The 25,547-nt window shown below is 41.9% G+C and overlaps 1 protein-coding gene across 4 annotated transcripts; it reads right to left on the minus strand.

Annotated features, from left to right (window-relative positions):
• Window positions 1–2,000: 2,000 nt before the first annotated feature.
• On the minus strand, window positions 2,001–25,434 carry tbc1d16 (TBC1 domain family, member 16). 4 transcript variants are annotated; one of them, XM_046415903.1, is made up of 14 exons: window positions 25,222–25,434; window positions 21,717–21,847; window positions 21,366–21,578; window positions 20,536–20,698; window positions 19,964–20,281; window positions 14,731–14,925; window positions 14,413–14,560; window positions 14,142–14,306; window positions 13,391–13,539; window positions 10,855–10,989; window positions 9,678–9,864; window positions 8,575–8,754; window positions 5,017–5,163; window positions 2,001–4,434 (listed from the first exon to the last, which is right to left on the minus strand). In XM_046415903.1, exons 3-14 carry the CDS (start codon window positions 21,544–21,546, stop codon window positions 4,135–4,137), a joined length of 2,268 nt encoding a protein of 755 aa, XP_046271859.1. In that variant the 5' UTR covers window positions 21,547–21,578; window positions 21,717–21,847; window positions 25,222–25,434; the 3' UTR covers window positions 2,001–4,134. The 4 variants fall into 4 exon arrangements, with proteins under 4 accessions (XP_046271859.1, XP_046271860.1, XP_046271861.1 ...); XM_046415904.1 differs by lacking the exon at window positions 21,717–21,847 and adding an exon at window positions 25,117–25,152; XM_046415905.1 differs by lacking the exon at window positions 21,717–21,847 and having other exon boundaries at window positions 2,001–2,359.
• Window positions 25,435–25,547: the final 113 nt, after the last annotated feature.

Below are 25,547 nucleotides of genomic sequence, written 5' to 3' on the forward strand. Positions count from 1 at the left end.
CTTCTCATGTGAGGACTTCAAATGTTTGTCAAAAAACTGGAATGGAAATCCCCCGTGAGGCAGAATTCACAACTTACCCTTTTTCATCTTTGCAGGGTTAAAGGAGGACACGCTATAAAAGATCTTATCTTATACAAGCCTTTCAGGGCAGTGTCGACACTTTGGATTAGAGGTACTAAAGATGGTTAGGTGAAAGTAAAGAATTACATACAAAAAGAGCTGTATTACTGTAATCTTAGAATGCCCAGAGTCTAGAAAATGCTAGCAAAAGGACCGCTTTGCAAGTGACACCAGCATTTTCCATTTCCACCAGCTAAGGTAACTGCAGCTGCAGACAGAAAACTGACGACAGCGACGCAAAAGTACCTGGGCCTTCAGTGGGGACATACCTGACTTAGTCCACCTCTTAATACAACCACTGTCACGTCGCAATTATAAAAAAACATCGATACTACGCAATATGACAAAGCGTGGCATTACCATTATTAACACAACAAGGAACACAGTTAAGACAACACCATACGTCTACACTACAACCGCAACTGTGCCACGTACATCATCCGGAGCAGTTCAGAACTGCTAGTCACACTTGGCTGTGACTTTTTGCTCTGACCAACCAATCAGAGGACGGAAGAGTGCTGCAAGGATTATGAAATCTGATTGGTTAATGAAACAGTTAATGGCTGATATAGTCTAAATTGCATGGGCCAGCACTACTGATTCTGAAGGCCCTGGACAGATTAGACTGACATGGCAACACATAGAGGAGGAAATCTGATTGGACAGAAATCGAACATCCACATATACGTACTGGAGAGCCGAGAGACATGCTATGAAATGAAGAGAACAAACTTTTGGGAATAACTTAATACAATTTCATGGCACAAATACTAGAATTTAGGTTGTAAATGTAGGTTTGTGCTTTTGATAATGTTTAGGCCAGCAGAGAAGGCCTTGCTGGCCCTGACAGCCCACCACTGCCTTTTAGCAGCAGGTTAGCAGCAGTTTTTGAGATTAATCACAATGCCCTGCAGGAGGGAATCTATAAAAGAGCTGTTCAGGAAAAGAAATATTATGCATTATTTGAGCTATAGGTATCCTTGTATTTGTTGGGCCTGTGCATGGTAACAGACCTTTTATTCTACTTGTACTAAACAAAGGACCAGTTCGTTTTAAAGTTTTGTTTTTTCTCTCTTTCTGGGCAACCTAGTTATGTCTTCTCACCACAGCCGTGGTTTTCTGTATCTGGACTTCAGTTGGTTATTATTGACGCAAAGGCTGCCAGAAAAGCAAATGCACAGTTTTAGGAAGTTTCAGAGGCTTGTTGTTGTTGTTATTGTTGCCTACATTTAAAGGGAAATTTCACCCCATGGAAGTTACATCTTCAAAGTCTCACATGATACCAGCATGAGACAAATCCTACAGGTGCACCATATTGTGTGAATTATAGAGAAATCGCCCGCCCCAATATTTGAGCTATCTAATGGATGCTTGCAGTGTCTTCAAAAACCTTTGCTAACTGAAGAAAAACAATGCTGACAGTATAGATTTTATAACTGCAAAGCAGGGAAGAGCCAAGTAAGATTATTTTATTATTGGCAACCAAAAAAGTTTTGATGTCATAAATAAATCCATTTAGCTTTGCTTCGGCATATTTTGGTCATCATTCTCTTTAAAATCTATCAAAGTATACTGAGTAACAGCGATATTTTTTCTTTTAATATTAATGCATTTCATTTTAATTTCATATTTTTTTATGATAAAACCTATTTCTATATTAATCCTGATATTTGTGCTCACTAATAATTTATAAAACAATACACAGACTTTCTGCTATTTCTTGAGTAGCGTTTAATGATGAGAAGGTGGTGGTTTTGTAAATTCCAGCATTGTGCTTTTACCTGGTATCAGATCACAAGTCAGTTATTGTCAAAAATACATTTGTAAATTGTCTGCTTGGTACATTTTGTGCTCAGCAAAACATTTTCTCGAGATGGTTCTTGAAAGTATGACTGTGTTTTTATTAATACCAAGAATAGGCTCTTTTTTTCTGGGATGTGTACAGTAATACATCAGCATATCATGGAGCATTACATTCAGTGACGACTGATCAAAACCCCTTTGAATAGGAGTAGTCATTAAGTAGGCTTGTGAGTTACAGTGTATGTGCAGACAAGGTGATTTCAATGAGGATTTTAATAAAATTCATGAGTTCATAGATGTGCACGCACGCACACACACACACACGCAGAGTTTGATTTCTTCCCCATCATGCACCTCTAGACTTTGCTCATTTCGGTGCAGCCTCCCAATCTTCAAAACTCTGCGGGCATTTCCACCAAGCAGCTGCACATGATAACTAAGAGGGAGAAGGAGCAGTTATGAATGTCATTTGCAGAGACTGCTTGCTGAGTGAGAGAGCGAGAGACCACATGAGGGGGAGGAGGGGCTGATTGAAGGTCTTAATGTTACTTTTTAGCAGCAATTTGAAGATGTTTTCATCCCCCAGGAGTGTCACTCAAACGCTCTCGGGGAAAAGCCTCTGAGTGGAGCGACCATCTTTACATCTGGGACTTGTAAATCACAAAGGCGAGATCTCTCTTTATCCCTGTATGAAGCCTAAATCGTCCCCTTTCTCTTCATATTTCACATTTTTTGTGTGTTCCAACAACAAGCTTTTCTTTCTTCTTCTCTCTCCCAGGTTCTCCCCCATGATGACTGCTATAATTAGAGAGACCTTCTACGGCTGTTCTCCGACTCATTACCAGATGCTTAGAGGTCACTCCAGTTTATACACACGGCCACGCATACACAGAAAAGAACTGCACTGTCGTTGCTGAGTGAGAAGAAAGAAAAAAACAACCCCTCAAAAAAGAGATACATTCATGTGGACTGATTCTTAGTGTTGATAGTGTGTTTGTCATTCACTTTAAAGTGTAAGTAGATAGAAAAAAACAAAACAAAACAGTAACACTGTGCTGATGATTTTTCACGACCGTGTCTAAACATGATTCAACACAAAAGACAAAAAAGTAAAACACAAAGCCAGCACTTTTTCTGGCAGGATTAAACATGATCTGTGCTTTCTTTGGAAGACAGCGCTGTCATATTCATCCGTTATCCTCGGACAGGAAACTAAACTTATGACGGTCATGTGTAAATGATTCAGCTGCAGATAAAACGTCTGTGTCTGACTTCAGCAGAAGGAAGCGGCTAGCTTCCTTGTGAATGTCGAGAAACACAAACTATGAGAATATTCCTTTAACACATTCTGATGAGGAAATATGAGGAGCCCTGTCATGATGTGTTTGTCATGTAAACACATTCTCACTTCTGTTTTGGGCTCAAGTGTTTTCCAACAAACATGTCGTGCCCTCTATAATGTCAAGAATCGCACATGCAAGGATATAATATTGCTAAATATTTGCAACTTTGCTAATATAAACGCCAACATTCACTTGTTTGAAAATGAAATTGAACAAAAATTGGTAAGTACCAGCAATTCGCTATAATCCTATCTGTAGGTTAACCCTTCTTTGTTAAAGCAGAGGGATTGGATTTCATTTTTTTAAAAATGTCAGACTTGAGATATGCACATGTTATTTGATACTCACACAAATATTCCATTGTGAGAACACAGGAACATTTTTTTTCAAGTTCAAGTTCAAGTTCAAGTTCAAGTCCTGTGAATGAAACTCCAGTTTCATTTGACCCTTGGTCAGAGTCTGCATGAACTCAGAGTGGTTGCCTCAGACCCTGAGGTGACCCCTGCCCACAAAGCCCATGGAAGTATGCCAAGCCAGCGGTCGACTTGAACCTGAAGTAGCTCCAGAGTGCCTGGTAATTGTCCGTTCTGCTCCAAGACTAAAGCAGCCTATTGTCTTCAGGCCCGTCCGGCAATGAAACCGTCCTCATGGCAGATTCATGTGATGCCGAATGTTGTAAATAACATTCTGGTAAGGCAGTGTTCCACATCGCAATACATGAAAGGATCAAGTGAAAAAAACAGTGAAACTAGAAGCAGGGGCTGTGGAGAGAGGGTGCAGCAAATAGCTCAGGAATCCAGCAGATGGATCCAAACATTTGCTGTACTAACATGAGCCAAGACCAGCAAAGCTCCCCATCGCCTCCACCTCAGGACTGTTTCCGGAAGGTGAAAATATCCCGGGTTTTGGAGCCTTTCTTGCCCACCGGTGGAGGCGTGGTGGTGGAGTTTGGTGAAGGCGAGGGCGTGGATGACGGGGAGGGAGAGGAGGGCTGGGGGGTGGAGGTGCCTCCATAGGGGCAGCTCTGCGAGTCTGGATGTTCACCAGAACACTCCACAGTGGGGATGTAGCGGCTGTCCCACATCCCGGGGCCACACAGTTTACAGAGGTCATGCAGACTGCATGGGATTCTGGGTAGGAGACGGAACTGGTAGAGGAGGCTGCGGGCCTGGAAGAGCAGGACGAAAAGTTGGCAAGGTGAACTAAAATATGTTGCACGTATCAGACACAGCGGATTAAATCATTAAAATCAATCAATACCCCGAACTCCCAGCTAAAATATAACAAAACAAGGTCAGCGTTGTGGGGTGTTACTTAAAGCGAAAAACCCAGCGTGCCTGCTTTGGATGCAAAATCTCAGGCAAACAACAAAAGGAGTTACGCCAGCCGCATGCTAACATGAACTCAGCGCCCGTGGTTGCAGCAGTACTAACACAGCATCCATAAACATGAGGATGCAGGCACAGACTCAGTAGCAGGGATGCAGATCATAAATCCTCTGCGTGGCACGACAGCATCTCATTTAGCACCTCAAGGCCTCTGTGGGCAGGTTACAGTATATCAGAGCTGCTTTGCTGCAGCACTGGGCAGAACCGCTTGATGCAAACACAGCACTACTCTGGATTCAGAGCAACGCAAAAGCTTTTGCTCATAAACCACTGATTATCATGTACTTTGGGTGTACATAGATATGGAGTAACCAAATGGAGCCACGTAATCGCAATCATTAAAGGCCAGAAAACGTAGATACCTTGCGCAGCACCAGCTCTCCATTCATATGCATGGAGAGATTGCTGAAGTGGAGCAACATCTGGTCAGTGGCGAGCTGCTGTTCTGTCACATCCTCCCCATAGAGAACAATGATGGCCACGCACAGGAAGAGGTGAAAGTAGTCCGTCTGTGAAGAGAAGAGAGGGAAAGAGCATTAGTGTGGAGGCCAATACTGTAAGACGAATGCAGGAATATCTGCAAATTATCGGGTTTTTTGATTCAAAAATGTAACAACACCAGGATTTCTGTATTTAGCCGCGACTTTGCTGAAGGCAACAATTTGGAGGTCTCCACAGACCAAGGAGAGACAAAGAACAGATAAGTACAAAATGCAAATATTACACTGAAGTGCAGTTCAAGGAAAGCGCAAATTCTAAAAGTATTTGAGAATTTCATGTTAAAGATAGACAGTGAATTATGGGCTTATTTCGATACAGAATGGGAAAAGGAAAATCTTAACCTTGGATGAGTAAAACTGGACTCTGTGCACAGAGAAGAAACTCTAATGCTCTAATATATATTAGTCAATATTCAGATAAATGAATGCGATATATTTACTGAGTCAATTAAAGAATCCACACTGTTTAGTTCTGAACATTTTGAATTGGAATGCGGATACCCCATTGCTAAACTTGAAATCTCAGAAACTATTAGCTCAATAAGAAAAGGGAAATCCCCAGGCTCAGATGGACTTACAGTCGAGTTCTATTTACATTTCTGGGATATTATTGAAACACTATTTGAACTATATAAAGAATGCACTAACAAGAAACAAATGTACACAAGTATGAAGCAAGGCTCAATATGTCTTATCCCCAAGCCTGAAAACAAGATCATTATCTAATAGAAAATTGGAGATCTATTATACTTCTAAATATTGATAATAAAATCCTGCCTGAAACTGTTGCTAAAAAAGGAGGTCTCCACAAGATCACAAATGAAAAACAAACAGGCTTTATGACTAACTGACATTAGCTATAATATAAGATTTGTTCTGGTAGACCGGGTAGACTATTCTGACCACATTAATACTGATGCTCTGCTATTATGTCTTGATTTTTATAAAGCATTTGATACTGTGGAGCACTATTTTCTATTCAAAGCACTCTTTTTGGCTCTCTTGACAAACCTTTGGCTTTTTTACACAACTTCATATCCGCAACTGAAATGTTTTATAAAAATACGGACAGCTGTATCATATTATATCCATATACCACAAAAAGATTTCTCGTACCGAGATCAGTTCGCCAGGGCTGTCCCATTTCACCCTTTTTGTTTTTACTGGTAGCTGAATTACTTTCATGGCATGTTTTACACAACCCTGTTATTAAAGGCTTGTCTATTTTTAGTAAGGGAATTAGACTGATCCATCTAGCTGACGATAAAGCTCTCCTCCTCACGGACAAACATCAGATTGAACATGCAATATCCTTAATTGACCAATTTTCAGCTGCATCTGGTCTAAAACTTTACAAGTTTAGATGTGAATTTTATATTTGTATCAGACCGAGGATCAAACTCTATTCAAAATATCTGTTAAGAAAAAATACTTTGGTCTCTGTATCTGTAACTTGGACTGGACTTCATGGAATGTCAACAACTCAATTTCTCTCCTAAAATAAAGATGACTGAAACATTATTGAATACAATCTTTGGAAGGACTTTTCTAACTAAAGCAGAAGGGATTTGTCTGCTTGTAAAAACATAAATAAGCTGGTTACTAACTTTGTATGGAAGAAAGCAGAGCACGCTGGAACTGAAAATGAAGGTGGTCTTGAACAGATGGACTTCATGGACTTGAGTTACACCTTTAAGGTGAAATGTTAAAAAAATGTTGCTGACATATAATTATAACACTGAAAAACTACCATTAAAACTGCCCTAGTTTTATCAACAAGCTCTGTTGGCATGGAGACTGTTATTCTCATGACTTTTTGCCACATAAATCTATCAATTACATTTAAAGAACACAATTTGGTTTTCAAATCTACACCTAATGGTATGTTAGAATTAATTAAAAGGTTAAAAAAAAACAACAACATGAGGTATCTACATTTCTATGCACTCTTTATATAAATGATACACATAAGGAAATGCTTTCTAAATTAAAAGTAAATGAAAATAACCCGTCAGGTAAGTTTCTTTGGAACTCTCATTTTGCTGATATTAAGTGCAACAGAGTGTGACTTGCTCCTTTGAAATTTTGCATTTCAAACAAAATTAGAGAAATACGCTGGAAAACATGTTGATGAAAATACGTTGATGACACATGCACTTCTTGTTCACAGGACAAGAAAGTTTAATGCCTTTTTGACCTTTTTAATGATCATTATGTGCAACATTCTGGAAGAATTTTGATAATTTTATGGTCGCTAAAACTTCACAAGTAATCACTGTTGACAAGGAAAATGTCTTTACCTAATTTGAATGTAATGATAAAAACTTGCATTTTATTGTTAATCTTTTTATAGAATTAGAAATATTCCACATCCATAAAGCTGATTATCTGCAGTGGGATCCATCATTTAACTGTTGTCTAATTGAAATTGATCTGTGTCTTAAATCTCACACTCGTCACAAAGAAAGGAATCTCAACACTTATATTGGGAACTATTTAAGTGAAAAACAACTCTTATTGTCTCTTAATGTACTTAAAGACGTGCTACTTTTTCTTCATTTTGTTTTTTTTAATTTTTTGTTTGTTTGTTTGTTTTGTCTTATTTCCTGTTTTTTTTTTTTTTTTTACTGTACATGAGTTTTGTATTTCCAGTTGCCCAATGACTGAACGTTTCGTTTTGTTTTTCAAATAAAACTTATGGAGAGAAATGCCTTCTTCTTCACAGAAAAATCAGATACCAATCAGAAATTCTGACTTCTTTGGTCCATCTGGCATGTGACATTCAACTGTCTAAACCGAGGTTTCACTCTGCTATCTCCTCCATCAGCACCTGTAGCTGACGATCAGAACATCCAGCAGGGAGTCTGAACAGATGGCACGGAGCAGAAACGCTGATATTTGACACTGCCTCAGTGCGAGGAGGTGTTAAGCTCTGTGTCGTGGCAGCGAGCACGACACAGATACAAGTTTACCCTGATACAAGGCAGAGAGAGAATTGATACAAAAACTGCCTGCAGTTCACCTGCTTCAGCTTCCATCCTTCAGATACTACTACAGTTTACTGCACTGCATATATCGTCTGTACAGTACTGCAGTTTTCAATATACACTTATAAAGGAAGTCTTAAAATGTATTAATTAAAATGAACTAAATCAAAATGTGGAACTTAATGAGATGCAGAATTAAACCAGGAAACCCAGGAAGTAATATGACACGTTTAAGTGAATTTAGAAGGATTACTTTAGTCTGCGGTGACAGGATTTAAAGGAATAACACGGACTCCCTTCATAGCAGACGATGTTAACCGTGCATTTCTGAAGTGAAATCAAATCCAGTCGAGGGTCCTTGTGCGCTCGTTTTATGCAAAGTTAGCCTCACAAACTTGTGCACGCAAAGGAGCAGTTCGAACTTTGCCCTGACCTGGTAGTGAGCCCAGCAGGCCTCCCACATGCGCAGAGCCTCTGTGTCGGGGAACTCTCGTTTGAAGCAGAGCAGGATCCAGCGGTGGCAGAACAGCAGCTGGAGGCCATCCTCCCCGAGCCTGGTCAGGTGCTGGTGGAAGCGGGGCAGCATGAGACGCAGCAGCTCCCGCAAGTACATCTGGATGTTTCAGAGAGGATAAACACCGTCTGACAAACGCAACATTTTCCAGTGGTATTTTGGTATTGTGGATGGAATTATGCTTCACTAGGCTGCACATAAGCGAATGAACATGGGTGTCATCTGACCCTGGATCTGGTGTTTCTTTTACACTTGTTTAGGAAACCACAATGCAGAGAAAACGCAGAGGACTTCATGAATCTGAAATAAATCTTCCTCTCAGTGACAGTGTAACAGCTCTTAAACACGAGTGAAAGAATTTGGATGTATTAATTCAAATGGACAGGAAAACGACAAGCTATTAAGTGCCTTGTAGACTCATTTATTTTCTTATGCGCTGCCAGACAACCACTTGTAGTGGTACGTCTGCGCCAAACGTACACCGAGAGAAAAAACAGAGAAAACTTCTCGACAGGATGTTGGATCCGCCTATCACCTTGCTTTTCATGCTATTCAATGTTGAGACTGGGGAAGTGTATGTGACCATGCGCAGCTTCGCAATGACAATTAAGGATTTGGTTTTTGTTTGAAAAGGATTAACTTGTCTGACGTGCTGTCCAACCATGCAGGAGGACAAATGCGTTTATAGTTGTTCAACCGACACAGAGAGGGAGGAGACGTGTTATTATTTATTATGTGGGCAAAAGTAGACATTTTCTCTCCGGGAAGGCATTCATAGCCTTGCACTTGGTTGTACACGTGAAAAGTTACAGAAACAGCTGTGTAAAGATTAAAAACACAGCTCAGTTTAATCTGTCAAAAGTAAGGTGCGGAGGCACAGGGTTTTCCAAGGCTATTTGACCATCCCACAAGCACTTCTGATGGAGTATACCGGAACCTTTATGTTATTCTCTCCAGAAGCGTAATTCCACCAAAACCAGCCTAAACTGCCTTATTCAAAGACGCACACAAAAACATCCTACCAGCTGCCTCTCCATGTCCTCATCACGCGGTGAGCTGATGAAAATGGTGTTCTCCATGAGGCCGACGAAGCACCAGAAGGTGTCGCTTTCATCCTGGATCTCAGTGAGCAAGGGGGCGACCAGGTCAGACATGCCCTGGCAGTAGCCCATGTCTGGATTAAACACTGCATAGTTGAGGAGAATCCGCCTGGGGCGAGAACAGCCACGAATATCTTACTGCTGTTATGACATCTCAGCAGAGAACAGAAACATGTCTTCAACAAATTCATAATAAAGTTTCATAAACATTTCAATTTTAGCTTTTTCTATGTTTGGATTTTCTAACAGAAACCTTCACTACCCTGTAGCCTGGCCAAACCACTGAAGTGCACAGTCCCACCCAAACACTCTGAATGATCCAACATGTGTTTCAACACTGCTGGTAATGCCCAGAAAAACATGACAACCCCTTTGGTAACCAAGGAGCTAATTAATGATTTTTCTAGCCCCCCCACAACCCCCTTTTTTGTATATGGATACAAGCATGAAGTAAACTTCACTGGCAGCCTCATGCATAAATAAGGATTGTATAAACAAGGGGAAAACCAAAACGTCTTTGTTATTACATTTGTAACATTTTAACCTGCAAAAAATGGGTGTAATTTGGAAAAAGCTGAGAGGGGGAGGCAGATAGTTGTCCTGTGTAGAAAAAAATAAATGTAACGATGAGAAAAAGATGGCAGAGAAAGTTATCTGTGACATGTCAGTACAACACAGGTGAGATATCCAAGGAAGGATGAGATAAGAGCTCTGCATGTGGACATGTGCAGCGGTGCTATCATCCTGCCCCAGACGCAGCAAGAGACTTAATACCTACACAAATACCAGGAGCCTCGATGAGAGTCACTAAACTAATATGCTATTTAAATCCTCTTGCTCCTCGTTTAGAAAGCCATTAGCTCTGAGTATGCATCAAAAGTACTCAGACGGCTTAGTCAGAGTCAATAAAGCATGAAACTCATTTGCGGCTCCCTCAGGGTTCAGAATATGAAATGAATAGGTGCGTCTGAGCGTCAGGCTGAGGAATGGAAATGATGAGGACGGCCTGGAGAGAAGGTGACAGAAGGAGACAGCGATAGAGATCGAAGATGTGAAATAAAAAGAGGAAAAGGGGGGGGGAATGAAGAAGAGGTCTGACCTCATGATCTCCACATTGGGGTTATTCTCTCCTCTGAAGAAGTGGTTGCTGCGGTCTGTTCTCACCACGTCTTTATCCACAGTGAACTGGACCTTCCTCCAGAACTCACTGTGCTCCTCCGGACTCATGGACAGTCTGAAAACATGCACAAACACCAGGCACAAACAGAAGGGTTAGATATGTGTAAAATAAAGAAACAAAATCCTGCTTTGTTGTGTTAGAAAAGTTTTTTACTGCACAATCTCTATGGAAATAAAGGTAATTAGGATTAAAAAAAAATAAAGCTAAGTATCAAATAATCTTTACTTCAAATGTTACTCTGGTGTAAAACACTAATGGTTAGCTGCAAATGAGCTAAAAAATGTGGGGGAGGGCAAGCAGTGGACTGAAGGGGTATTTCACCAGTAAGCACTCCACTGAGGATAATACCACAACCATAAAACCCCCATGTATCCCTTTAAATGTTAGGGACTATATTAGCAATGTACTCTGTGTATGGCACTAATGTACTCAAGTCCTAACAAGCAGAGGGGATTTAATTAACACTGTTTGTTTTCCATGCGGCCCCACCAGGAATAATGAGTGCACACCTGATGCAACGCCATGCAACTGTTTAGTTTCAGCGGCGAGTGTTTGTGTCGTTGGACCCTGCAGAGCTACCTTTCTCTCTCTCTCTCTCTCTTGAGGATCCTACTCAGGAGTTCAGCACATGTTTTCATCACTTTCTGGTTATGAGGCTGGTGTGGTTAAGTCACAATATAGCTGAGGAATATCGTACCACAGCTCTGGACTAATAGTATGTTTTTATTCATTTTATCTTAGGTTTGTTCTTAAAGTGGCACTTACATAGCATGGACCAATGCAACACATCACAGCATTTACAGACTGAGATAGTTTGCAATGTCTGACCATGGATGGGCCTTTAAATTACGTAGATCTTGACAGGAAAATACACACAAAGCAGCACGAGGGACAAACAGTGATACAATATGCAAAACTAAGTGACAAACACCAGATCGTTCACATGAAACACTAAGCATGTGTCAGATGTATTGCTTTCTAGCTCGACAGTACAAAGCAGAAATGAGATATAGTCAAGTAGATAAGTCAATCAACAGAAAATTAATCAGCAATTATTTTCATAATCGATGAATCATTTTGAAGCTTTTTTCCCCCAAAATCTCCAAAAGTGCTCCAGTTTCAGCTTCTCAAATGTGAGAATTTGCTGCTTTTCATCTGTTTTATATCACTGTGGATTGAATACATCTGGATCTTGAACTGTTAGTTCTAGCAACACAAGACAACTGCATTAATTATTTCAATATTTGAAAATAATCATTAGCTGGTGGGCTGGTCTAAAAAAAATAGTGAAGATGCATTTATGAACAAAGAGAATGTTACTGACAGGCAGAAGTGAACTTCCTCTTTACTTCCACAAATCTTTGAGTTACTGGTAAACCAAAATGAAATATAAGCACTTCCTCTTCAAGCCTGCCAGAGATGACCTTTTCTTTTATTACGTATGTGAGGTACCACGCATTACCGAGAAACTAACTTACACAACCAGATATTTTTGTGTTCTTATTCATTAGTGAAAAACATGACAATCAATAAAAACATTCAACCAAAGAAAAAAAAAACAAACAAAGCTGATCTCATCTAAAGGCTGCCATTCAGTGATTTTGAAGCATTTTTATTCTATGGAGATATCTTAAACGTTCGCCCTTTTCCTGTTGACGTATGTCTAAAGTAATCCAGACTTTGGTTAGTCAAACGTCTGTTTACTCGTTACAGCTGCACTGCTTCCGCTCACAGCTGCTTAGCTATCCGAGCTAAGGGAAGGACACATGGTTAGGAAACGAGGAACAAAACCACAGACATGTATCCTCGCTCCTAATGATTAACTAGTGGCCCTGGAGGCTCCTCTAGTCAAATGGTCTTTAAAGGAATCCGCATCAGAGTCAGAACAAGGGCTCTAATTACCTGACTTCGATAAGACCTTCTGATGTAGCCTACTCAAAATGTTACATACGGATGAAACCTGTCCAATTATCGTATTCATTATAGACAGAGCTGCACAACGTGTGAAAATATGTGCACACTCAACCTTTTAGTTGGGGGCTGAAGACAAGTAGGCTCAGGGATGTGTGTGTGTGTGTGTGTGTGTGTGTGTGTGCGCATCTTTTTTTTCCCTTCTGACGAGAGAGTATTATCTGATAAGCACTGACATGTTTTTTCTCCAGAGACTTTTTATTTCACACCCAGCGCCTCCCCTTCACACTTACCCGATTGTGCCTATTGATTGCTCAGCGCCTGTGATGAGAAGCCACACTCACATATGGTTTAATCTTTGACTGACTGAGCGTTTGGCAGCCGATACTGAAGACATGTGGCAGTTTATCTGTCGTTTCCCGGTGTCAAGAATACTGCTGCGTCTATGCGACTTGTTTTTATTAATTATCTGATTTGCTCTCATGTGTACGGTAATCCTCATATTTCTATATGACAAACACATTTCTTTGTTCCTCTTCCCCACCTCCTCTGCTGGATGTCATGATAGTGGGTGCGTTTTTGCAGCCTCCAGGCCTCCCTCTCCTGAGAGGTCGAGTCATAGCTGTAGTAGTGCAGCAGGAAGGGCCACACCTCACCACGGATGGATGGGTCAATACCACCAAAGAAGATGGCCTGGTGGAGGGTGAACAAACACAGTGAGCACAAAGGGTAAACGGGGGCACCACAGTGAAGGATCACAGCAAACTGTATGTAAATAAGACACGCACTGACAGTGGTGCAGATGACAAAGCCTACAGTCAACTATCCCCTTAGTGAGCTACAGCAGATGTGTTATTTCCTGAGCGTTGCAAAATGCTGCAAAACCAAAACCCTTAAAAAAAACAAACACTGTATACCGTGCATGTCCAGCAAAAACAGTGCTCCTCTGTTCCCATACTTGTGTGTTTGTTGAGGAAATGTCTTGGTCACAGCTTAACTGCCACTGAGTCATTTCAGTAAAATGGCAATCCTTGAACTGAGTCAAACCCGGACAACTCAAATGACTCACAGGGAGACACTGGCCAAGACCAACTCACTCATTTAAAGATTGAGGGCGCTGATTAAAACTGAAAGTTATACACGGTGGGGATGACTTTTGAAATGACTTTCAGCGTGTGTGATTCAGAATGAAAATGCAAGAGCCTGTACCTGCATGGACAGCAGCAGGAGAGACTGATGTACAGACTTAGTGGTTTTGCAAAAAGTGATTCTGTAAAACCATGCATGCGACATACCTTACGTAGCTTGTACTCCTCCTCCACCTGCCCATTCTGGTTGAGGTGACGCAGCCAGGTGGTGACATCCAGCCGCCGATAAAGCTTCTCCTCTGGGTGGGTCTCAGCTGACGGCAGGGTGGGCCTTTGGATGGAAAACTGCATGCAGGATTTCTCAACTGACACCTGATAGAAAGAGTGAAAATCTGATTAGAAAACTCAGATCAAAAAGGCTGAAAAATTCCTCTGTGTCTCAATAAAACCAGATGCCATTTTTGGGCTGTTTCCCAACCTGGTCTTTAAGCTGAGTTTCCCTGCAGCACTTCCACTGTTGGAAGACCTCAGCCAACTTGTCCAGGCCAGCATGATGGAAGTGGAGGATCTTATACTGGCTCTCTCTGCTGGCTATCACGAGTTGGCCACTGGTGCACGCCTCATCACTGCAACAGCATGATGAGGCACGTGAAGAATGAGCATGAAGAATGAGAAAGACAGGAAATCGAGATTCACAACACCTGTCTCTGATAAGAAATTTAAAGGAATGTCTCAACCCAAGATTTGTCATATCCACTGCTCATTTTCAACACACCCCTCACGACCCCTGGCTGACCTGAAGAAGAGTCTAAGCGACCTCATGTGACCGAGGTCCACCCTGAAAACACCGCACAGCTGCTCCAGAGCCAACACCTTCTGCTGCTCCTCCCACCGCGCGCCCTGCGACTGGCCGCCGCACTCGGACGGGGCGTGGCTGTCCAGGCTGGAGGCCGAGCTTGCAGAGTGGGTCATAGACTCTTCACAAAGTTCCCTGAGGAAAAAAAAAAAAAATTCTTATGAATTAGAAATTAATTTGGAGCTTGATTGTGTTAAAGTGAACAGAGTCATGTTTTCCAAGAAATTAAAAGGAATGAGACTTCATGGATTTTCTGCAGAAAAATTTCCTTCCTTTCTTGTGCCTCAAATTTAGATACGGATCCATTCTTCTATGTGGACCATTAATAATAAAAACATCATGTGCACAGTGGCCAGCGGTGTTTAGCCCAGTGATAACTGTGCAGACATGTGGGCTTATCTTGTGCTCAGTTCTGCCCTGTTGTTCAGGGTCTCAATACGCTTCAGCAAAAAGGATGAGAATGGGAAGAATGCATGGAGGCTTCTGAGGACACACACACACACACACACACACACATCAGGAAATCTGTACACACACAAATCACACTGTCTGCCATCCAATTTCCCCTGTCATTCCCCCCATGGCCAGCATGTTGTTCCCGGCACTGAAACCTGAGTCGAGAGTTGCTCTGCTGTAGGAGGAGACACACTACACATATATGTATAGAGAGAGAAACACACACACGCACACACACACTGAATCAGTGAATGGGCCGTAGCTAATGACCATAATGCACTCTTAAACACGTCTCAAGACATGCTAATGCTGAGAAACAGACAACACAGAAATGCGTTAAACCCGCTGACATTTGAGAAGCAGACATCTAAATCTAAAGCTATTTGCTCTCTGCTTATTACCAAATGGAGAAAGAAAGGAATTTTAAAACAGAAGTCATTCAATCAGAAAATTTTATTTATTATATCTCTGATATATAAAAAAGAATGCTACAATCGATTCTTCCACCGTTTTGAGTGAATGTGAAATTAAAAGCATCTCACGTTTTCAACCAGAGAAAAAAAAATTTACAGGTGAGGACAAGTGGCATGCTGGCACTTTGAAAAGATGAGGGAGGCAGGCCAACTCTAATCTATTACACACTGGATCAATCATGTCTGGCTAATCATTTCCCCTGTTAGCAGATGGGAAAATAACAAGGCTGATCAATCCAAGCTGCACAGTTTCCTCTGCTATCTAGTGATTTACTGCTCTCTGTCTCATGTATCATGCCACAAACCAGACCGTGGAATAGAAGGAGAGTGGAGGAGAGAGGCACAGAGGGCTCTGGTAAGGAAGTTAAGCAATCAGAAAAAAACGACTACTGTACTAGCTTTTTTTCATAATTCCTGTGACTGTCAAGCTTCGGGTGTTAACGAGGCCTACGAGCCCATTTACAGCAGACATTTCCTTCACTCTTCCTGCGTGCTTAAAGTAGTATGTGCAAAAAAACAAAAAGCTTTTGCATATTTTTTCCACATGGAAATAAAAGTGCAAAAACCATGGAAAATGTGACACGAAAGCACATGATTCTTGGCATTATAGCATCCAAGCGGAAAAATCAACAACTGATTAACGGTGTCCGTCAGAGTCGACGGCCTGATTCTGCTCATGTACTGTAGGCTGCAGCCAGGCCATAAACTGTACAGACAGTACATTATGTAAACAAGCTGTTTTGATGGAGTCGGGCTGCTGCAACTGCCACGTCCCACCAGGCCAGGGTGAGATCAAACTGCCCCAAGGCCTTTCATAACATCTCTCTCTCTCCACATACATGAGTCTTTGCCCTGGGGGAAGGTGCTGCCAGCTCACCCTGAGAACCAGGACCAAGTGCTACAGGCCTCCAGGGACTCCCAGGCCCTTCAGCTAATCCCCAGGAGGAGGAGGAGGAGGGGGGGTGGGGGTCAGAGAGATGAGGGAGGGGCTTCGGTGAAGCGGGTGGTGTGGGCTCTGTGGGCAAAAGTGGTCAGAACAGCTTCGAGAAAGAACAATTGTTAGATAATTTTGTTTTATCTATTAATCACGTGGTATTTTAATAATCTCAGATTATTTCAAAGTCAGGTTTATTTTTTCTGGAAAGAGTTGGAATCACAGGAAAAATGTGAGGGATCTGAGATTATTAGTGAATATTCACTGCTCTCTTTACTTTACACTTTACTCATCTAACATTAATTAGAGATGGTAATCCGTAAAACTCACACAGGTGAACTGGCCGCACCTGTGATGACTTCTGTGTGTACTATTCAAGGTTCATTTAGATCACTTTGGAGACACCTACATTCCCATTGACATTAAATGTCTTTTTCTCTTGATCTGTGTCAAAAAAGTATTGTAAAACAATGAAATATGAAAAGTTCCAATGGGGGAGGGGGGTGTCCAATAAATACTTGGCACTACAACAGGATAGAAAATCAGAAAGAAAAAACATATTTCTGCTACATAAAGTTGTTTTTAATGATTTTGTTTGTCGTCTTCAGGCCTCTAAAATTACTTTAATACAGCAAAGAAAAGTTACCAGTGATAACTGCAAGAGGAAACTGTTTTGGTTTAAAGTTTAAACGTTGGAAACCACTTATCAGAGATGTAATCACATGTTAAAATTCTCAAAGCAAAGCCTCAAGAAGGCACAGTGACAGTGAACCGTGGTTTCATAAACTACTGTTAAACTTGAAAGAAACTTGTTAAGAAGCCTGACATAGATTGCTGCGGATTTCTCTCCCACCACTCTCCTCTTTCTCCCTCCCTTTTCATCCGCTCTCGCTCTCCCATACGCGGTTCTTTCTCTTTGAATGATTCCAAGTGACATGTTTCCAGTTCCTGGCCCCTTAACAGTGTCAATTAAAGCAAGAGAGAGAGAAAGAGAGATTGAGTGGGTTCCAGGGTTTTGGCTGCTGCTCTGCTCTCTTCAGTGCTCTAATCCGGAGAGCTGACATTCAGCCCAGCACAACAACCCCGGGAGCACTGGGAATCAAAGGGCTTCACACAGACTTTAGTAAGGGAAGGGGAAGGGGAAAGGGGGTGCAAGATATTTGAGAGGTGGGCAACACTGAGAGAAACAATATGGAGAAAAACAGAGAGAATGAGCAAGAAGAAAAGATGCAAAATACAGTGGAAGGAATGGACGGATAGGGAGGTAGAGGAGCCCCTGAGAGAAGGGGGGAAAAACAGGCAAAAGAAGTGATAAGTATGAGTGCGCTAACAGCGAGTGGAGCACAGAGGAGTGGAGGACGAGAAGGACGGAGTAAAGGTTAGAAGCTGTGAAGGAGAGAGCGCTGCCAAGTCACATACTGACTGCACTTACAGCAAGCCGGGGTCTGAGAGTGGTTAAACACACACTGACTCCCTCTCTCTCTCTCCTTCACACACACACACACACACTCTGACACAGGCTCACACATTCTGGGCAACATGTCAGGCCAAATAGCTGCGTGAGGAAACGACCATGGAGGGAATCATAAAGTCAAACGGCCGTGAGGTCCTAACAGCAACACAATCGCTGTCCAGATGGCTCGCTTGATTAGAGAACAGTCTCTGGAAGCACTGAGATTTTGGGGTTTTTGGGATTTGGGGACTTATTTTGGGCCATCTGTGATATTAAAAAATATTTAGATTAAGAGCTGCTTTCTGTAAAAGAACCCATCTTGAACTTGATAACGTTTCCTGCCACAAGCTGAAGTCATCTACCTGCTGTCACTCCCAGGGGACATTCAGTGGTAGTGCAATAAGCCACCATGCGGCCTCAGAGTGCAAACCATCCGTCACGCAATCAATTCTTTTCTTTTTGGCTCCACCTTGTGGTAGGTTATAGTAACTGAAACTGTAACAAAGAACCATCTGGGTCACCATGCTGCAAAAGGCAATTACAGCTTGTCAGTCAAAGTTTCTCAGATAAAAACTGCAGACATTTTTTGTGTCGCTCTAAAACAAACACACACAATCTTATTTTACAACACACTCAGATGATTTATATATTTCTTCCATAATCCCTAAATGTGTTTGTGAAAAACAACCAAAAATATCTCTCTCTCTCTCTCTCTCTCTCTCTGTCTTTGATTTGCTTTGTAACATCAGATAGCTTCACTGGAGTCCGTACAACAAACAATGTATATGTTTGCACAGAGTTCACATGCCCTCTGGATATTTGGCGACGAGTTTACATATCAACTTACACGCACTGAGCATTTTGCAGACTGATTCCATTGTTTTTCACCGAACGTATTTATTTATCAACTGTAGAGCTGCTAAATAAATTTAAAATTACACATTTGAATGTCTGATCATTAGTAGTTTTTTTCATTATCACATCCTTTTTCTCTTATACATAAAATACAAAAAAATCCCAATAATACATAAAGCCCAGTTACAGATTCTGCAGCACACAAAGCAGTTTGACCCAAAAGTGATATACTGACAGCAGGATATTAAATACACATTATGCACAAGGCAAGAAGGTGCAGCCGTCAAGATGTCCAGGACTGGAACAGCTGACAGCATGTTTAATGAGCTCCACCAGAGCTAATGTGGTACATCACTGAATTTCCAAGACAACATGAAGCAACTTAACGAGGAACAGCAACACCAGATGGCTGGATTGTTGTTGCATCACTCACAGATAAAATTATGAAATAATGATTATAATATGAAAAAAAAAAACCACGGAAAAGCAAGACTCTCACAAACAAACAACTGCCGACAGGATGTTTGCTAAGCAACAGTAACAAATTTACTGCCTTGTTTAATTAACCAGTGAAAAGACAACCTCATTAAGATACCCCCCACAATAGAAACATTTTTTAAAAGAATAAAAAAAAAAAAAAATCCAAATTCTATTTAAAGGGAATTTTTTTGGATTGCCATTATTCAAAAGATGACAGAATAGAAGCAGGTATGAAATGAATGGGAAAAGGGAGGGGTACGACATGCAGTGGCATGGCAGTTATGTCAAATTTCCCCTCTGGGGACCAATAAAGGATTATCTTATTCTTCATACCTCAGCTATTTGGCAACCACGGTGCCCGAGACATCACTTTTTCTTAATATGTGGGGCAGTGGAGGAGTTATAAATAAGGTGGGTACCTTTCCCCATGGCTGAATGACAAAACAAAGAATAAACTTAACTCCGCTGTGTAAAAACAATAATTTCGACCACAAATAAAACTCATTTAACCCGCTCACTGACCTGCTTTCACTGTCCAAGAAGACAGAACCGCTGCTTTCACAGAGGGCCTCACTGACAGGTGACAAGCAGAAGGGAGAGGAGAACGTGTCCGAGTCCGAACCCATGGTGCTGTCCCGACTCACTTCATCCGACAGCTCACAGGAGCCCTCGTCCCCCTCCTCCCCTGCTGAGGGCTGCTGCTGCTGCTGCTGCTGCTGCGAGGAGGGATCTGCTCCTGCCTCTAACACCAAGCTGTGGCTCTCTGTGGAGGTGCTGCTGGTAATGTTCCTCTCCTCATCCTCATCGTCCTCCTGGGCTGCTGGATGACGCGGATGGGGTCTGGAGAGGACGTTTGGTTTAAACCACCATCAGTGTCATGTATAGTAATGATAGAGAGCTGCATATTTGTCAGAAATGTCACCATGTTTGTGATGCCATGACTTTTCCAATATGGTATAAGGACTGTTATTTAAGAGATGTATTATTGATAACAATTGTAAAAACTTTTTGAAAATAGTTTCCAAACTGATTCTGTGCATCCACGACATTTTAAAGACTCTGAGGATACACATGTTAAGAAATGGCTTTCCTACTTTCGGGGTCGGCGGCGTGCGTTCCTTCGTACGGGCGAGCTCTCCGGTGTAATGTACCGCAGCGCTTCCTCATCCTGCCTCTGGATGCGGGAGTTGGGCACCCAGGTCAGAATCAGAGTTGTGCCCAGGCTCTCATCCTTCTCCGTGTGCACGCACAGGTAGCCTGCAGGGGGCAAAATCAAGCTTGGAACAGTTAAGAAGAGTTCTGCTGAGAAAAGCCATGTAACAGAAGAGGAAACGACAATGACTTAGTAGTAGCAGGAAGCTGCAACCCTACGATAAACAAGAAACCTGAGACAAGATAAAGACACAAAGAGATGATGACGCAGAGGGAAACCTGAAAGGTGAGCAACAACTTTACAACAGGCTCACACACAGACAAAAATGGATGATCACAGGAGATAAGAGATGGAGAAATTAAGGAAATAACGAGAGTATTCATACCAGGGTGAGATAACATAAAGGGGCCACTATTGCTGTAATTTTTAAAACCACATGGTCAAAATCAGACATTTTCCCCAAAAAATCAAGCTTGGTAAAATAAGTTCACTGTGTTACAGCAGTCTTAGTAGAAAGAGGAATGCTCACAGTTAGTCAGTAGCAAATGTGAGAATGCTGTAAAAGCCTGAATGACTCTGACAGCAAAACATGTGGCCCACACATGTCGTATGTTTTTGACTCATTTTTTTAGGATTCTGTACGGATGTGTTCTGTGTAACCGTTATTCTGTATTAAAATCATAAAAGCCAGTGGATGGGAAGTTAGTGAGGGATCATGTTCTTGACGGGAAAAGATATTCAGCAGGAAACACACTTTCAGTCCCGCCTAACCTGGGTGGTGCTCCGCCAGGCCGGGCAGGGGCTCTGCAGGGTGCACACAAACATTATTTTTGGAGAAGATGATCTCGCCATCCAGGCCCGAGCGCAACGATGTGCCCCCCGCCCCGGGGTTAAAGGTCAGGAGGTCGGAGGCCTTGGAGGAGGCACGCCGCAGGAGCCGACCCAGAGACATCTCCTCAGCCACCGGGACACTGGGCCCATCCTCTGGATATTTGGGAGGAGAAAAGGGAGTTTTAGGCAGAGGAAGGGAATGCGGTCTATCACAGGAATGGCACGGGAGTGTTAAAGGAAAAAAGAGAAATATGGCAGGCAAATATAGTGTGACATAGCACAGACCCTCACCTACACTGCACCTCGTCTGTCACGTGTGTGACTGTATTTACTGCAGTGTCCTTTATGCAGAACCTCCTCTCCCCTCTGTACTTGTTCAGCATTTCCCTGTGGCACATTTTCTGTGTTGTCACCTGCACCCACTAACACAAACACATTCACAGGACCTGTGGAAACTGCACTAGTGTGTATCTAAACGAGTCGCGCCTTCAGCAAACAACACACACAAAGACATGTGCAAACACACTTTACTCCATCCGTGTGAAATTCCAGGCAGTTATCAGTACATAACAGATGTCGTGAACATCAGCACTGAACTGGGGTCAGCACATCACACCGCCGGTGTTTAACTTGTCTGCTTCACGCAGAAGGACTCGCGTGATGAGACAAACTTCAAATCAGGCAAAAAGCAAAGCAACTCGTTTGATGTTGCTGAGGTTTTCTTCTTTGAAAAGGGAACACAAAGACAAAGATAAACTTTATTTTTTACTGCTGTTCAAACACCTCACATAAATCTCAATTACTGAATTTCCTTTAACACTTTTGTATGTAGGGTGGTTGCATTTATGGGCCCATTTCATGCGTGTAGCCATGTTTTCTTGTTGGTTGAACACCGACACACACTCCTCACTCCATCTGAGGAATGTTCCCTCCTTTTTCCTCAGAGGGCATGTTTACCTCTGTGTGATTAAGCAGGCACCCCACTTCCTGATGCCAGGCCCCAGACAGGAAGCCTGCTGGCAGGACATACAGGCATGACCTCGGAGAAGAGACTAACTGTAGGCCATAATTTTGCTTACATTTGAAAATGTGGATCCTTTCATGACCAGAGTTTTACCATTTGCACAGTATATCTTGCAAAAAAGGGGCCACTGTTTCTTGCAGATTATCAGTAATCTTGAGCTGCAACTAAGTTATTTTATCCTTTAGTCTATCAAATGTCAGAAAAACCATGAAAAATGTCCTTTGTGATGTCTTAGAACCCAAGAAAGCATTTTCAAGTTTTGTTTTGTCCAACCATCATTCCAAAATCCAAAAGATATTACACTTAAAATGATCATGAAACTTAAATCAGTAAATGTTTGACCTTTAAATTAAAAAAAAAAAAAGACTGACCCTATTAATTCAAATCAAAATTCTACTGAAATAACTATTGGTAAAATTTCTGTCAGTCAAGTAATTATTTAATCTCCACAATAATCATAAGTGAGTCAGGGGGTTGAAGCAACTTATTTTATTTTTTTTCTGAAAAGGATAAAACATGTGATAAGTATTTGTTTGCCAAGTAACTGGTCCTCTGTCCACAGGCCACAACATTAGACTACAACGGAAAGTTAGCTGCCACTGGGCTATTTGCTAACATGCTAACTGCTTCAAATTACATTGGACTTGTAAATAAGACTAATGCAGTAACATACTCTGAATGTAAAGTTCTGCAAGACAGTTGCTCTGTATAGCATAAACGTGACACACAGCTGTTTGCAGTAGCCTCACAGCAGCAAGGACCTATTCGGTGCAGAGCTACTATCCAGGGGTTATTTTGGTCTGTATGTGATTATAGGGCCACTCGGGTCAGTTTGATAGGGCTTGTTCAGGCTGGCTGTTGAAGGACATTCGTCTTTCATGCTGTCAACACCTCAGTGTACTCACACTCTGCCTCCCCTCTCTGACCTTTCACCATTTCATCAAATGACTCACATCCCTAAACCCAGTCTCGTATCACTGTGACCTGCAGAACAGTTCCCATTTTTTTAAACAAACTTTTTAACAGATTGCCTGCCAAAGACAGAACTTTTAATAAGAGCTTGGAACCTACAACAATGAAATTTACCTGCAAGAATAGAAGCCGCAAACTTTCAGGGTTTCCACTTCCCACCTCTAGGCAACATTAATTAAGTTGTCAAACTGACATCTCAATCGAGGAGCCAACACTCCTTTTTTTACATCTGCGCTGTACACTGATGTGTCTGCCTGGGGCAGCTGAATAGAAACCAACCACAAAGAACCCTGAAAAACAAGGTTCCTGTGGCTGGCTAAGTTACAAGGAAACTTAATGCGTGACTCGATGGAAGTGTGTGCACACATTTAATGCTTTGCTCCATGTGAAGGCATATACTGAAGCATATAAAACACATTTCTCATTCAGGACAAGTGTACTTGCACTTACAATTGCAATTGCACTTCATGTCATAAAGTAATACGCTGCGTGCCATAAAATTCAAATACAACTATGTGAACAGGATGATCAAAATATGCTATTAAATACGCGTAACCCGTGCAACCACTGGCTGGTGCTGCGTTTTAGAAAAAGTATTAAATTGTGCTTAAATTTGTGACTAAACTTTAATCACAACTCACACTTCTAATCACACTTCTTTTCAGATATATTATTAGTTCATTTCAGATTTCTTGATATGAGCATGTCAGCTGATAGGCAACAAGAAATGCTTCAGGTAGTTTAGAAACATTAACAAAATGACATAAAAAAAATCTACCGGAGAGCACTGACAAGCTCATCTTCTAAGCTATGAAAGACACTCAGTACATATCATAGACCAAATTATAACAAAAATCTAAGGGAGCCTTCTTCAAACTGTTCCCTTATGGTATGTGCCAATGTGAAAAGAAAAAAAAAAATATCAGCCAATTTTTTTGAAACTCTAAAATATTTTTATGAGCCTTAAGTATCCTGCTTAGGCAAGGCAAATCCAACTCCTCCACCTTTTTTTTACCTTCGTAGCAGATAGAAGTCATAAAGCACCTTACACAGCAATGCAGCCCAACACAAAAACACCAAACACCATGGACTTAGAGCACCTCCTCTCTAACATGTGTCACAGATGCCATCATGAATGGAAAATTTAGGTAGCACTTACAGCAAAAACTTGTATTGAGCTGCACTGTAAGGCACAGGTGTGGAGTAGTGGAGGAGTATACTGTGAATTTAGGTGAAAAGTTGTTGGTATGAGCCTCATACAGTTTGTCAACTCTAACAAAGTTAAAAAGAAAAAAAATAAACAGCTGGTTGAAGGTGTCTTGGAAATGTCTCAGTACAGTAGCAGTGCAGCCTGTGTAACAGAGGCGTGCCATCATGTCGGGGGCTCCATCAGTCCATCATTACACTCTCACAGGGCAGCATCCGCCTGACAGGAGCAGCGGGTGGATGGGACAAGGCTTTTGCCACCACAGCACTATTTACACACAGGCCCGTAGTAAGATATTACGCCTGTTTGTGACCCGTGTCGGGACTCCATCTGTACCATCTTACATACAACATAAATATTTTAGTTTGGCTGCCGAGACCATGGCCGAAATCCTTAGCTAGTTACATCTCACGGTGTCAACGTTGTACGGGCAACTTTAAAGTTTGTTTTACTCCAAAAGACAACAATGCGACAGTATTGGCTCGTACCGGAGAAATGTGTCCTTCTTGTCTGTTGGCACACACCTGTTCCAGGAGGAGAAATGAATGAATAGCAAAGCAGCATGCAGAGAGAAACGGGGCCAAACGGCTCACCTTCAGTCCCGCCGCAGAAGTCTACAGCCCATGTCGGACATCCATCTCAGCGGGCAGCCGGAGACCGAGCAGCGTGTGTCGGTGTCGTTTCGCCGCCTTTCTCTCGGATTTAGCTCAGTTGTTACGAGCTGTAGTCTTGTTTGTATCCCTGTGTTTTCCCGACAGTGACACCACACGTTTGACTGCTGCTCTTTCGACTGCAAAAATAACACTTCCGGGTTTGCCTTTCAAAATAAACCCTCGCTGCTGATCAATGGCATGTTGGCGCTTTAATTTTTAAGCCGAACTTGTCTTACTTCCTATAACTACTTGGTCGTATATATCTA

Source organism: Scatophagus argus, chromosome 16 (genome assembly GCF_020382885.2).
Source record: "Scatophagus argus isolate fScaArg1 chromosome 16, fScaArg1.pri, whole genome shotgun sequence".
NCBI classification, from domain to species: domain Eukaryota; kingdom Metazoa; phylum Chordata; class Actinopteri; family Scatophagidae; genus Scatophagus; species Scatophagus argus.

Coding starts and splice junctions, on each gene's coding strand:
- tbc1d16 (XM_046415902.1), bottom strand. CDS start 21,546: ATGTCTCTGGGTCGGCTCCTGCGGCGTGCCTCCTCCAAGGCCTCCGAC. Junction 10,990..13,390: donor CATGACATCCAGCAGAGGAG/GTGGGGAAGAGG, acceptor GCATGTTTTCAG/ACTGTCCATGAGTCCGGAGG. Junction 8,755..9,677: donor AGGACATGGAGAGGCAGCTG/GTAGGATGTTTT, acceptor TGAAACATCCAG/ATGTACTTGCGGGAGCTGCT.